The sequence below is a fragment of the Panthera onca genome, chromosome F2, assembly GCF_046562875.1.
Source record: "Panthera onca isolate mPanOnc1 chromosome F2, mPanOnc1 haplotype 2, whole genome shotgun sequence".
Taxonomy (NCBI): Eukaryota; Metazoa; Chordata; class Mammalia; order Carnivora; family Felidae; genus Panthera; species Panthera onca.
The window spans coordinates 44,555,595-44,570,184 of NC_138356.1; the positions used below are offsets into that span (position 1 = coordinate 44,555,595).

The 14,590-nt window shown below is 42.4% G+C and overlaps 1 protein-coding gene across 1 annotated transcript in view; it reads left to right on the top strand.

Moving 5' to 3' along the window:
* The first annotated feature begins 1,989 nt into the window (after window positions 1-1,989).
* Window positions 1,990-14,590, top strand: part of ERICH5 (glutamate rich 5) — a 29,888-nt gene continuing 17,287 nt past the window's right edge. Inside the window, exon 1 of the mRNA XM_060611001.3 lies at window positions 1,990-2,402. Within this exon, the coding sequence (XP_060466984.2) occupies window positions 2,345-2,402 (58 nt within the window). The 5' untranslated portion in view covers window positions 1,990-2,344. The remainder of the gene's footprint in view (window positions 2,403-14,590) is intronic.

Sequence of the window (14,590 nt, forward strand, 5' to 3'; positions counted from 1 at the left end):
GAGGTCATAAGGGTGGGGCCCTAATCTGTTAGGGCTGTGGCCTTCTAGGAGGAAGAAGATTCCACCCCATCCCCTATGTGAGGACACAGCGAGAAGGTTGCCACCTGCAAGCCAAAAAGAGTTCTCACCAGAAACCAAATTGGCCGGTACCTTGATCTTAGACTTCCCAGGCTCCAGAACTGTGAGAAATAAGTATGTTATTTAAGCCACCCAGTTTATGGCATTTTGTTAGGACAGCCCAACCTAACAGCCTTTTGATAGCATTTATATAAGACATAAATATTCACCCAAATTTTGGTCTATTCTGCCAGGTCCATTCACATACCTCTCCCCCTAACCTTCCTTTCACTAATCCTGTCAATTTACTCAGGGACTTGGAATCCAGCCAAATCCTTAGCCAACTCGCAAAGTACTTCTCTTGGGACATGATAACCCTGGATAGAAGGCTAGAAGAGTCATAATATGTATTTGTAATGTTGTAAAGTGTACTTCCTCAAAGACACCCAGTCTTCTCCTCACTGGAAGGGATTTGTGAATTGATTGCTGGGGTGGCCTAGGCTTTGTTGGGCCTGCACTGCAGGAAGGAAAGAAAGAGGGGAAAAGTGAGAAGAGAAGGGAGCAGGAAGGGGAGGAGAAGGGAGGGAGACCTCTAAATACACTGTAAAGACCATAGCTGTGTACCCCTATGGCCCGTGTAAGGAAATATGCCAAATTTCAGGCAATTTGAGCATCCAAATCAGTAATGATGGTGTTATGGTCTGAATCGTGATCCCTCATTCATATGTTGAATTCCTAAACTTTATAATATGGCTCTTTTGGCGACAGGCCCTTTAAAGAGGTAATTAAGGCAAAATGAGGTCATATGGGTGGGCCCTAATCCAACATGACTGGTATCCTTATAAGAAGGGGCAATTATAGGGTGCCTGGGTGGCTCAGTCGGTTAAGCGTCCGACTTCGGCTCAGGTCATGATCTTACAGTTTGTAAGTTCAAGCCCTGCATCGGGCTCTGTGCTGACAGCTCAGAGCCTGGAGCCTGTTTCAGATTCTGTGCCTCCCTCTCTCTCTGACCTTCCCCCATTCATGCTCTGTCTCTCTCTGTCTCAAAAATAAATAAACGTTAAAAAAAGAAAATCACCATTTGATAGCCATCATAGTAATAACTGATCCCAGCAGGAATGTTAATGTATGCTAACAGTAGCAGATAAAAGTTTGATGAGATACAGGGTATTAGTCTTAAAGTCTTTCCCCATAAATTATGAGAGTAAAATCGTAACTTTTTGGCGGCAAACCTGGCAAACACTACCCTAACTAATCAAAGTTAACATCACCAGCAAGGGGACATCATGTGCCTATGTTACGACATAACATCTTGTATTCCAGCCCAAACTGCATTGCCTGAAAACAGTCATAAGGAAACATCAGACAAATCCAAATTGAGAAATATTCTACAAAATAAATGGCCTGTTCTCTTAAAAAATGTCAAGGTCATGAAAGACAAAGACTGGGGAACTACATCAGATTAAAGCAAACTAGGGGCACCTGGGTGACTCAGCCCGTTAAGCATCTGACTTCAGCTCAGTTCATGATCTCACGCTTCATGGGTTCGAGCCCCACGTAGGCTCTGTGCTGACAGCTCAGGGCCTGGAGCCTGCTTCAGATTCTGTGTCTCCCTCTCTCCCTGCCCTTCCCCTGCTCACACTCTGTCTCTCTCTCTCAGAAATAAATAAACATTAAAGCAAACTAAAGAGGCATGACAACTAAATGTAATGTGTGGTCCTGGATTGGACAATTGGCCAACGTTGAATATGAGGTGGATTAAATAGTATTAACAGCAAACTTCCTTGTGGTAACACAACTGCTGTTATGTAAGAACAGATCTGCCATCCAAAGCTGGTCTACCAATCAATAGCCACGGGCCACAATCGCCTCCTCCCCCCGCCCCAGCTATTTAGTGATGATTCAGATGAGCCCTCCCAGTCCTTCGTTCTTTCTCCGGGGCATCCTCCCTATGCCTCTCTTGAGTCTTTTTTCCTCTCCTCCTTGACCCCACCCTCCACCTCCTGCCAACCGGGCTCCCTGTTCCTGTCTTCTGCTTCCTCGTTCCCGCCTGTCCGGCCCCCTGGCCCCTTCCACCTCCCGGCGGCAACCTTCCCTCGCAGGTGCGCCCGGCACCCCGGCGCTCCGCTGTGCGCTTGCGCTCTGCCCCCGCCAGAGCCGGGGCAGCCGCCGGAGAAGCTTCTGCGTCGCCGGTGCAGTTTGCGCGGGATCCGAGCTCCTGGCCGACGCTCGCGCCAGGCTGGGACAGGTGGCTGCGCTCACCCACAAGGCCGCCCTTCTGCCCGCGATGGGCTGCTCCAGCAGCGCCCTCAACAAGGCCGGCGACGGCAACAGGCTCCGCAGCGGTGAGCAAGGGACCCGGCTCCACCCTCGCCCGGGCCTCGGGGTCGCCTTGCTCCCTAGGGTTCCGAAAGGTGCGACCCGCCCGGCAGGGGGCGGGCTGCTCGCTGAGGACGGGAGTGGAACCCAGGGCAGAGCGCCCCTCCCTCCCGAACCCCGGAGCGCGGGTGCTGGAGCTGCGGCGTGGAGGTCCCGGTGCGCCCCAGCCGCGCGCGCTGCCGGACGCGGGAGGCCGAGGGCCGGGCCCGGGGTTATCCGCGGGGCGAGCGGGGAGGTGGCGTTAAACCCCTACCGCGCTTGGCCGGGGGTTCCCTTAAACAGATGAGTAATTTCCTGCCCTTACAAGAAGTGCTATTTAATCTCCTAAAAGTACGAACTTTCAGATCATATAAAGCTGCAAATTCCCTGGGAACCATTAGTTTCTGGTCCTAAGGAGAAACGTGATCCCCGTTTTTCTACCAAGACCTTGCCCTTCCGTCAGCATTTCAGCATCAGAGATGGTAACGGATGCGGAGAGCACAGATGGACATTCACTCCATCAAGTAGGATCCTGCACTTTTGAAGAGGTCAGATACACTTCCCCTGCCCTTCGCTTCAGTGTTTCTTGACGAATATGCGTGCCATATAAAGCGGTCATCACCGAAATTCAACAAATATATTTTGAGCGTCTATTATGCGATAGCCAGGTGCCTGGCTAGATGCTGGAGATTCAAGTGACCCTACTTTTGAGGGTCAGGGATAGAAGAGACAGGCAATAAACAAGTTAAACGAATGATTAAGATACGTTTCTGACCGTGGTAAATCCTGTGAAAAGAGTAAGCAGATTAATGAACTAGAGAATGGGTTTTATAAGCACTTCTTAGATTTTGAATGGCTGACATTTTGGATAAAGCTTCGAAGGTTAAGTAAATTCCTTCAAATTAGTTTGCAGTCATATTCAAGGCTAACTGTAGGGGAAAATTTGCACTCAAGTTCATTCTTTTCCACAGGTCTTCTTTTAGCATCTTGTGTTATTCCAATAACACAGAAATGTCTTTCTCCCTGATTTTGTAGTAGCACAGGGTTTTCGTGAATGCTGTTTCAGAGTTGAGACACCGTGTCCTAGTTAGAAGTATGTTGCGTTGAATTCATTTTCGTGGTGTGTGATAATTTATTTTTAATTTCAGTAGATAACAGAAAGCAATAAAAAGTTTAGAAATAAGCAAAGTAATTAAAGCCATGTTTAAGTGTGATTCCAAACCCTTTGTCTCTGACAATGCAAAGTGAAGAAATATCCATTCCTTGTGTACAATAGTTGCTGACCTTTCTCCTAAAGAAAAGAAAGCCTCTGTACCCCAAATATGCTCTCAAGAGGCCAGTGCAAAAAGTTAGTTAATTGATTAATTAGAGGCTAGTACAAGGAGCAATTTCTTTAACGTTTCATTTTATTTTATGAAGTCAGGTGGATTTTGCATCCTGCTCTATGATAAATCCTTGTTGGTTTCAATATGAAAAATTGAGGAAAATTGATGCTTCAAGAAAGGTACACCATACTTGGTTTTTCTCATCCCCCTCCATGGTCCCAGATATCCTAGGAGTAACATACTGATTTTAAAAGCAGAGAACTAAATCGTCATAGATTTTTTTTTGATAAAAACATGACTGAGGGGAATGTTACTCTTAGGGAAGGGCAAAAGTATCCAAAAGGGGGAAAGGGTTTTTAATCCTCTCAAAAAATAATGAACAAAGTTTTTAAAAAAAAAAACAAAACTTTATCACCAGTATTAATAACTGTCTACATAAGTCACACCTTTTCATTTTTTATTCATGCTTTCATCATTGTTCTAAGTTTTCACAGATGTTGTTCTGAAAGAAATATTTAAACGCCTGATAACCAGTTTCAGTGCATTGAAAATTAATTAATACGCTACATAAACTGCTCAATGCGTGTATTAAATCAGTCAACAGGTGCATTTTGCTTTTGATGCCCAATCACACAATACTCTCTTGTAATTGGATACTATTGTGTGTTCATCAGCATTTCAATGCTGATCCATGATCTTGGAGGCTCAATAAATAATTCATTCCTGTTTCTGCAGCTCAAAACTTCTTTAAATCCTATATATAATCCTAATTCTGTGGGTATGAGCTTTTAGATGAAAAATTCTAAGTATATTAAATGTCCTGTATATGCATTTACTCACTGTACCCCTGGTGCCTAACAATATTTGGCGCATAGTTGTTGAATGAATTACTTCATTTAATCTTTTTTTTTTTTTAATTTTTTTTTAATGTTTATTTATTTTTGAGACAGAGAGAGACAGAGCATGAACAGGGGAGGGTCAGAGAGAGAGGGAGACACAGAATCCGAAACAGGCTCCAGGCTCTGAGCAGTCAGCACAGAGCCCGACGCGGGGCTCGAACTCACGGACCTGAGCCGAAGCTGGACGCTTAACCGACTGAGCCACCCAGGCACCCCCATTTAATCTTTAAGACAATACTATGACTAAGTATTATGATCATCTCCATTTCACACATAAGGAGCCCTGTGACCTTGGGCAAATTATCTACTCTTAAAAGTCAGAGCTAGGCTTTGAATTCAGGTACTCTGATTCCAGAGCTTGACTTCTTTCTCTTTAAACCACCTGTGATAACTAGATTTAAATCTGATTTATTTTATTTTTTTTATTTTTTTTAATGTTTATTTATTTTTGAGAGAGAGAGAAAGAGAGAGAGAGACAGACAGCGTGTGAGCAGGGAAGGGGCAGAGAGAGAGGGAGACACAGAATCCAAAGCAGACTCCAGGCTCCTAGCTTTCCTCACAGAGCCTGAAATGGGGCTTGAACTCACCAACAGTGAGATAATGACCTGACAGAAGTCAGATACTTAACTGACTGACCCACCCGGGCACCCCGATTTAAATCTGATTTAAATTTCAGATCACTCTGGATCCCCATTAGAGGTGTGTTCATCCACTATGCAAACAACAAAAGAAATACAATAAAATGTAATAGAGCATTATAATTTAATAAATTTAATAATATAATCACAATATTATAATCCCTAAATAAGATATGTATTGTAATATATTATACAGATGTGATATATAACTTATAAATTTATTGGATATTAATATATAATATACATATTTTAACACATATTTGTTTACCCCTAGATAAGTTGGTAAAATATGAAGCTTATATATATTACTTCCAACTATAAACTATAAATATTTGGGGGACATTTGTTTAACCCTAGAGGTTTTTTTTTAATGTTTATTTATTTATTTTGAGAGAGAGAGAGAGCAGGGAAGGGGCAGAGAGAGAGGGAGGAAGAGAGAATCCCAAGCAGGCTCCGTACTGCCAGCGCAGAGCCCAATGTGGGGCTCAAACCCATGAACCATGAGATCATGACCTGAGCTGAACCTAAGAGCTGGACTCAGTCAATGGACTGAGCCACCCAGGTGCCCCTAACCTTAGATGTACATAGATGTAGAGAAACTACCAGCGTCCTCCCATAGAGATACAGATAATCTTCCTATCATGCCAGAGATTCTTTAAATTTACAGTATCAACCTTTAAAAAAATTTTTTTAATGTTTATTTACTTTTTGAGAGAGAGAGAGAAGGCATGCGGGAGGAGCAGACGGGGGAAGACAGAGGATCCAAAGTGGGCTCTGCATTGACAGCAAATAGCCAGATGTAGCGCTTGAACTCATGAACCAGGAGATCATGACCTATGCCAAAGTCGGATGCTTAATCGACTGAGCCACCCAGGCACCCATCACAATATCAACCTTAAAACCCTATGGGTTGATGTTAAAATATATGAACTAGCCTGTAAACTGGATTTGTGTTGACAGTTCTGCCCAACTTAATTTTCTGTAACTGGCTTAAGAACTGTTGTACATGATGCAGTATTAGCCTATAAGCAAAAGAATCATTAAATAATGGGTTGGCGTAGGTTACCTCTGAGATCTCTTATAGCTCTAAAATCCTATAGCATTAAAATATGAAGCTGTTTATTTTCTGGGCTTAAGTTTAAATCAGGTAGCAGCTACTTGGTTAGGTTGCTGTTAGGCTGAATAGGAAAAATCCATTCTACCGATCACACAGATGCATTTGTTCTGACCCAACAGACACCAGATGACTGACTAGGGAAAGAGGTGTGGAGGGATCAGGACAAAGGTGGATAGTCAACTAACTACCCAGTTCTACTCAAAGTGTAGAGCAGGGCCTGGTACATGGTACGCATAGATTTTTACTCAATGCCTTAAAATGTGCGAGGAAAGAGGCTTTTCTTTCCAGAAGGACTATTAGACAGATTGAGTGGAATTTCTTATGTTTGTGGAAGCAAATTCTAATTATTAGGGCAATATTCTATTCACAATTGCTGTTCTTTTCAGAGCCCCATGGATCTGATGGAATCTGAACACAAAGGTTTTGTTGATTTTACAGACTAATGGACCCACAGGTGTCTAGGTCTTTGTATCCGAACCTTCCTCCCTGCCAGCCTTCTGTGTACATGCACAATTATTGCTTTTCTCTTTCCTAATATAAATCGCCACCCGTTTCTGGCAGACTTTCTTCCTGAGATCTTACAGCTTAAGCACCAGCATTGACAAAGTAAATAGATGGTAATTATTGACAAATTCATTGCTAGGTTAATGTGTACATTTTCACCGACAGCTATAATCATTTGTTTATTCTCACCTGAACTCTTGCTAGCTGCTTGGAGTCCATGTTACCTAGGCAATAGAATGAGGCTTGAATTTCATGCTGTTATGTGAATTGTTCTTTGTTCTGTGGAGATACCTTCAGCCTTCAACCAATATTTTCACATAGTGACATTTCAGTCCTAAGCAGACATTTTTTCTTTGTAATTGAAGAATAAACATCAAGATTAAAACTCATTAAAAAATTTTTTTTAATGTTTATGTTTGAGAGAGAGAGAGACACAGTGTGAGTGGGCAAGGGGTAGAAAGAGAGGGAGACACAGAATCCGAAGCAGGCTCCAGGCTCCGAGCTATCAGCACAGAGCCGGAAGCGTGGCTCGAACTCACGAACCGTGAGATCATGACCTGAGCTGAAGTCAGACACTTAACCAACTGAGCCACTCAGGTGCCCCAAAACTCATTTTAATGGACTTTCCTTGCATGCAGATGTTATATAAATGGGGTTTCTTTCTTGAAAATGCTAGAAGTAGGAACCAAGTCTTGTATGTCTTTGTGTCCCCTCTAGAGCCTGGCATACAGAGGATGTTTGGCAAGTTTTTGTTGTAGGGTGGTTATTACATACAGCTAATTAAAATGGAACATAAGAATTGCATACATGGGGGCGCCTGGGTGGCTCAAAGGATTGGGCGTCCAGGCCTAGATTTCGGCTCAGGTCTGGATCTCACAGTTTATGGGTTCAAGCCCCATGTCAGGCTCTGCGCTGACAGTGCAGAGCCTCCTTGGGATTCCGTCTCTCTCTGCTCTGCTCTTTCTCTCTCAAAAATAAATAAATAAACTTTTTAACAAAGAGGGAATTGCTTGAGTGGTTCAAAAATTTGCAAACAGTTGAAAAATGCATGCTGTGAAAAGTATACCTCCGGTCCTGTTTGCACCAGCTACTTAGTTCCAATCACACCCATGGGTAAATACTTTTATTAGGTGGGGTTTTTTTAATTTTTCTAAAGTTTCCTTATACATTGTAAATATTGTTTCCCTCTCTAATCTTCATTATAAAATGTATTATACCCACCGTTCTTCACCTTGTTCTTTTCACCTAACAAGACGGACATCTTTCTATCTTGATATATAGACAACGTCTTTCTCCTTTTTTATCCTTGCTTAATAATCCAGCGTGTGATTTGTTTAACCAGTCCCCTATTGATAGGCATTTGGTTTGCTTCCAATTTTTTCTAGTGCAAACAAGGCTGCAACGAATTCCTTTATATATGCATCATTTTGAATGTGTTCAAGCACAGCTGTAGAACAATTTCCCAGAAGTGGCATTATTGGATTAAAGGGTATGTGCATTTATGATTTTGACGGATATCTGCCTAAATGCCTTCCATAAGACTTGTACTAGTTTACACTCTCCTCAACAGTATAGTTCTCTCTCTCTCTCTCTCTGCCCCTCCCTTGCACGCGCGCGCGCACACACACACACACACACACACACACACACACACTCTGTCTCTCAAAAATAAATAAACATTTAAAGAAAACTAAAAAATAAAAGGGGCGCCTGGGTGGCTTAGTCGGTTGAGCCTCCAATTTCAGCTCAGGTCATGATCTAGCTGTTCGTGAGTCTGAGCCCCACATCAGGCTCTGTGCTGATGTCTCAGAGCCTGGAGCCTGCTTTGGATTCTGTGTCTCCTTCTCTGTCTCTGCCCCTCCCCTGCTCACACTCTTCTCTGTCTCTCTCTCTCAAAGATAACATTACAAAAAAACAATTTTTTTTTTGAAACATTTCAGTAAGTTTCTTATAAAATTGAAGGACTTTCGAGATTAGTGCAGCCACATCAAAACATAGGTGTGAAGAAGTCAGGAGACAAAGTAGGAGCTCCCCTTGGTTCCAGATACTTTGGACTGTGATCTCATTTAATCTCCACAAGAGCCTTCTGAAGCAAACATCTGTATCACCAAATGCAGCTAGGAAACTACAGCTTCATGGGGATAAATAGCTTGTCCGAGATCTCAGAGCTAGCAAGTGATAGGGCTGAAGCCCAGTGTGTGTGACTCAGAAGCTGCTACTCTTTTCACAGTCCAGTTCCATCTGGAGTCTAGTCCACTTCTGCGATAACTCATTGTATGGCCTTCCCTGTAGGAAAAACACAATCCATATTTGTTTGGTGGGTGGATGGGAGAATGGATGGATTGGCAGAGATGGGGACTCAGGGGAGTGAGAAGTCCTATTTAGAAAAGCACAGGGATTTCAACAACAGCCAAATGATGGAAAGAACCCAAATGTCCATCAACTGATGAATAGATAAAGAAGATGTGGTTTGTAGATACAATGGAATCCTGCTCAGCAATGAGAAAGAATTAAATCTTGCCATTTTCAACACTGTGGATGGAACTGGAGGGTATTATGTGAAGTGAAATAAGTCAGTCAGAGAAAGACTGATATCGTATGTTTTCACTCATATGTGGATCTTGAGAAACTGAACAGAAGACGTTGGGGAAAGGGAAAGGAAAAAATAGTTTCAAACAGAGAGGGAGGCAAACTATAAGAGACTCTTAAATACAGAGAACAACTGAGGGTTGATGGCAGGGGTGTGAGAGAAGGGAAAATGGGTGATGGGCATTGAGGAGGGCACTTGCTAGGATGAGCACTGGCTGTTGTGTGTAAGCGATGAATCATGGGAATCTACTCTCAAAGCCAAGGGCACACTGTATACGCTGTGTGGTTAGCTAACTTGACAGTAAATGATTTAAAAAAAAAAAAGGCAGAGGGAGAGTAGGAATCAGGACCCAGGTAATAACAGAAACTGGAAGGAAACATTGGTTGAGGTGGGCTTGGGAAGAGAATAGGTTGTGAAGAGGGTCTCCTAATCAGGCAGGAGAAGGTCAACACAGCAAAACAAAGCTTTATTGTGTTCTTTTAATTCATGTTCCTGTAAGGTTGCCACATGTCCCAGGTATTATCCACAGTTTCACTTCTGTGTTAATGTTTTATAACATCAAGTTTAAAATAAAAACCTAACACTTGTGGGGGGTTACTGAAAGGCTCACCAAAACTGATAAAAGCATCAAACTTGGCCAGGCTTCAAAAGCTGGTGTGTTTAACTGCATGTAGTTCTAGGTAATTTTTTTAAGCAAAATACCAGAATATAGCTCTCCAGGTGAGTGTTAATGTCTGGGAAGTATCAAAATGACCTCAGAAGCTTCTTTACAGGGGTGCCTGGGTGGCTCAGTCAGTTAACCGTCCAACTTCAGCTTAGGTCATGATCTCGCAGTTCATGGGTTCAAGCCCTGTATCAAGCTCTGTGCTGACAGCTCAGAGCCTGGAGCCTGCTTCGGATTCTGTGTCTCCCTCTCTTTCTGCCCCTCCCCCACTCATTCATTTTCTCTCTCTCTCTCAAAAATAAGTAAACATTAAAAACAAAAAGAAGCTTCTTTACGTTCCCAGGGATGTTGCTATTGTTCACATTCTTTGAACCCCTCCTTGGGAGTTTACATCAGGTTCTGGAGTTCATTCTTTTGTATATATTCAAGGGTGTCAGAGGTTTGCCCTTTAAAGATTAAGATTGAAAAGAAAAACCACATTGTGTTAAACAGCTAAACACCCATGGGAATTACTTTATGAAGGTAAACGAAATAGGCCAGGCGATGCCAGTGTGCTCAGAAACAAGGAGTGGTCATTGGAAAAAGGCAAGGAAAAGAAAGGGCAGCCTGTGTTGTAGGGGCAACTTCAGCTGACATCACTTTCTTCCCCATGGAAGGACCCAAGGATCTGTGGGTCCCCAGGATAACTGGGCTGGGCTGTGGTGACTGGGTGGCTGGAGTCCCACACCTAGGAGGGATGACCCTCTTTTCTCAAGACTACATACTCAACAGTTCCTTATGGCTGCTCCTCTGTCCTGGCTTCTCTAATGAGACAAAAGAACTCAAGACCCAATAACATGTTCTTCATTCATACTGAACACTGCTTGACATTCAAATCTGTATGGCTCTGAAAACTTGCTTGAGATGAGCACATTATATCAGGCTAGTTTAGATAAATGGAGTGTCCAAATGTACATTAAGTAGAAAAGTCAAGATGCAAGAAGATAAGAAGCATCCGTAGACAGCAAAATGGCACCCCTGCCCTATCGATCTACTGTAGGGTCACCAAAACTCACATTTCATTTATAAACAATGTACTCTGTAGCCATGACAGTGTAGAACAGTGTAGAACATGACAAAGCAGACATCAAAACAGCACGAATTAACACCATCCAAGATAGATATAAAATGAACATGACCTCATAAGCCAAAGATGGAAATGACTCATGTTCAAGAGGCCACTCAACAAGCCTTCTCTATGACCTGAACCCCTAGTATTTCCTGGCTTCTTTGTAGCTGTTCCTTTTGCCTCGCCCCTAGGTACCCCCTTTCCCAGACCCCCCTCTCTCAGTGACGGACCTGTCTCCTCTCCACTAAAAGAAGTGTCCTTGACATCCACTTCCTTGGATGTAGCATCAAACCAAGGTTTTTTTGTTTGTTTGTTTGTTTTTGACTATCAATTAATAGTCTGTTCCCCTCATCAGGATTTTCCCGTGTGGTGACAATACTTTCTCAAGCCTGTAATATATTTTTCCTTACACTGAGTGAAAATGTTTTCTTCAGAGGCTTGCCTTTAAAACTTCCTCTTAAAGGGTCCCTGCAAGATGAGAACATTCCACGCTTTGCAGACAGCCCTGATTGATCTGTCATTGTTACGTTCTCAGCCTTCCCCACCTAAATACTCCTCTAGTTCTGTTGATGGTGACAGCAATATATTTGTCCCTGTGTTGCATGTATCAGAGTCCCCCAGCCTGTGAGAATGAGTTTCAGTGTGCCAGCATTTCTTCCAGCCCTTAAGGCAGCTGGGCAGGGAGGGACCTTGCTGTTATTGATAGTGATAAGGAACTCTTTCTCCTTTTCCCTTTAGTTGATTTTGGGGAGGGGAGCTATTCTTACCGTTTCCATTTTCCTAAGACTGATAGGAACCACATAGTTTCTTTTGGCTAATTTCCTTTTCCTTTGCAGTGGAGTAGTAGCCTCTATAGACTAGATGGTTATGAGAGGATTTGAACGTGAGTGTGTTTGTGTGTGTGTGTGTGTGTGTGTGTGTGTGTGTGTGTGTGTAAATTTCAGCATATGGGAGACCGTATAGAGTGCTGATTAAGAATGTGGGTCTGGAGTTAGACTGGCTTCAAATCCTGGTTCATGATAACTTATTAGTGGTATAACTTTGAGCCACTCAATCTCCTTGTGCCTCAGTGACTTCATCTGTAAAATGGAATTAACAATAGTACCTATTTCATAGACTTGTTCTAAGGAATAAAATCAGTTAATACATACAAAGCACTTAGAGGTAGCCTAAATAGTGCTTAGAATAAGGATTGACAAACTTACCTGCTGGCCAAATCCAGCCCACCACTTGTTTTCGTAAATGAAGTTTTATAGGAACACAATTATGTCTATTCATTTACATGTCATTTGACTGCTTTCTTACCATGGTGACAGAGTTGAGTAGTTGCAATAATGACCCCAATCCAGCAAAGCTGAAAACATTTACTGTCTGTCCCTTTACAGAAAAAAAAAATTGCTGACCCCTACCTAGAATATTGCCTAGTAAGTCCTCAATAAAAATTGCCTGTCATTAACATCAATTTTAGTAAATCTCAATTTTTTTTGTATTGCTTTTCCAAGATCAAGTTTTGTTTTTTTTCCTCAAGATCAAGTTCTAAATCCTGGAGTTTGTTGATTTCCTGACATTTTCGTTTTGGTAAATTTGTAAAAGGAAAGGAACTGTTAAAAATATTAAGTTAGTAATAAGGGCACCTGGTGGCTCAGTCGGTTAAGTGTACGACTTCAGTTCAGGTCATGATCTCGCGGTTTGTGGGTTCGAGCCCTGCGTCAGGCTCTGTGCTGACAGCTCAGAGCCTGGAGCCTGCTTCAGATTCTCCCTCTCTCTCTGCCCCTCCTCGGCTCATTCTCTATCTCTTTCTCTCTCTCAAAAATAAATAAACATTTGAAAAAAATCTTTAAAAAATTGTCTTTAAAAAAACTATTAAGTTAGTAGTAGCACAAGTGGTACAAAAATAGCAAAAAATCATAAAAGTGGAATGGGAATGATCCAAGTTTATGAAACGGTTTTTCTAAAGCTAGCAGATGTTATATTGCTAGGTTACATGCTCTTGTACTTTTGCTGCTATATTAAAAAAAAAAACTTTTATTTTAGAAAAGTTTTAGATTTACAGAAAATTCACGAAAGTAGTGCAGAGAGTTCTCATGTCCCCCCATACCCACTTTCCCTTATTACTAACATCTTGCATGAGTAGGGCAGGCTTGTCACAATGAATGAACCAATGCTGATACATTATTATTTTAAAAAATTGTTTTAAGGTTTTTATTTATTTTTGAGACAGAGAAACAGAGCACGAGTGGGGGAGGGGCAAAGAGAGAGAGAGAGAGACAGAATTTGAAACAGGCTTCAGGCTCTGAGCTGTCAGCACAGAACCCGATGCAGGGCTCGAACTCACAAACCATGAGATGGTGATCTGAGCTGAAGTTGGACACTTAACCGACTGAGCCACCCAGGTGCCCCACTGATACATTATTATTTACCTAAGTCCATGCTTTATTCAGATTTCCTCAGTTTTTCTCTAATGTCCTATTTCTGTTCTAGAGTCCCATTCAGGATTCCACACTACAGTTAGTTGTTGTGTTTCCTTAGACCCCTCTTGACTATGACAGTTTTTCAGACTTGTTTTCGATGACCTTGACAGTTTTGAGTACTGGTCAGGTATTTTGTAGACCATCCCTCAATTGGGATTTATCTGTTGCTTTTCTTATGATGCTCCTAGGCTTGTGGGTTTTGGGAGGAAGACCACAGAGGTAAAGTGCCCTTCACATCACATCATATCAAGGGTACAAGTTCTCAGTGTGACTTATTACTGCCTTGTAAGCTTTTCTAAGATTCTGAAGCTTGAAGAAGGGCGAACGTAGATTTTTGTTTTATACTCTAGTCTTACTGAAATCTTAGAGTTAAAAATTTTTTTAATTTTTTTTAAATGTTTATTTATCTTTGAGAGAGAGAGAGGGAGAGAGCAGGGGAGGAGCAGGAAGAGAGACACAGAATCTGAAGCAGGATCCATCCAGACTCTGAGTTGTCAGCACAGAGCCTGACCTGGGGCTCGAATCCATGAACTGTGAGATCATGACCTGTGCTGAAGTCGGATGCTTAACCGACTTACCTTGTGGAGTTTTTAGGAAGATTGAGCGAGATAATCCACAAAAAGCTCTAGGCAAGATGCCTCAATAAACATCAGCCACAAGGCCTGTTCAGGTTGGTGAAGTGTCGCAACTTATGCCTGTTAGAGACATGATCTTCACTTTCTCCCTCCTTGTCCTTGCTCATCGAGAGGCCTTTGATTTCGTAGACTCGATTTCTGCCCAAATGTTGGATCCCCGTGTGCCAGTAATGACCATCAGTCAATGAAGCTGTCTTTTTTTAGTGGTGAATACTGTTGATAAT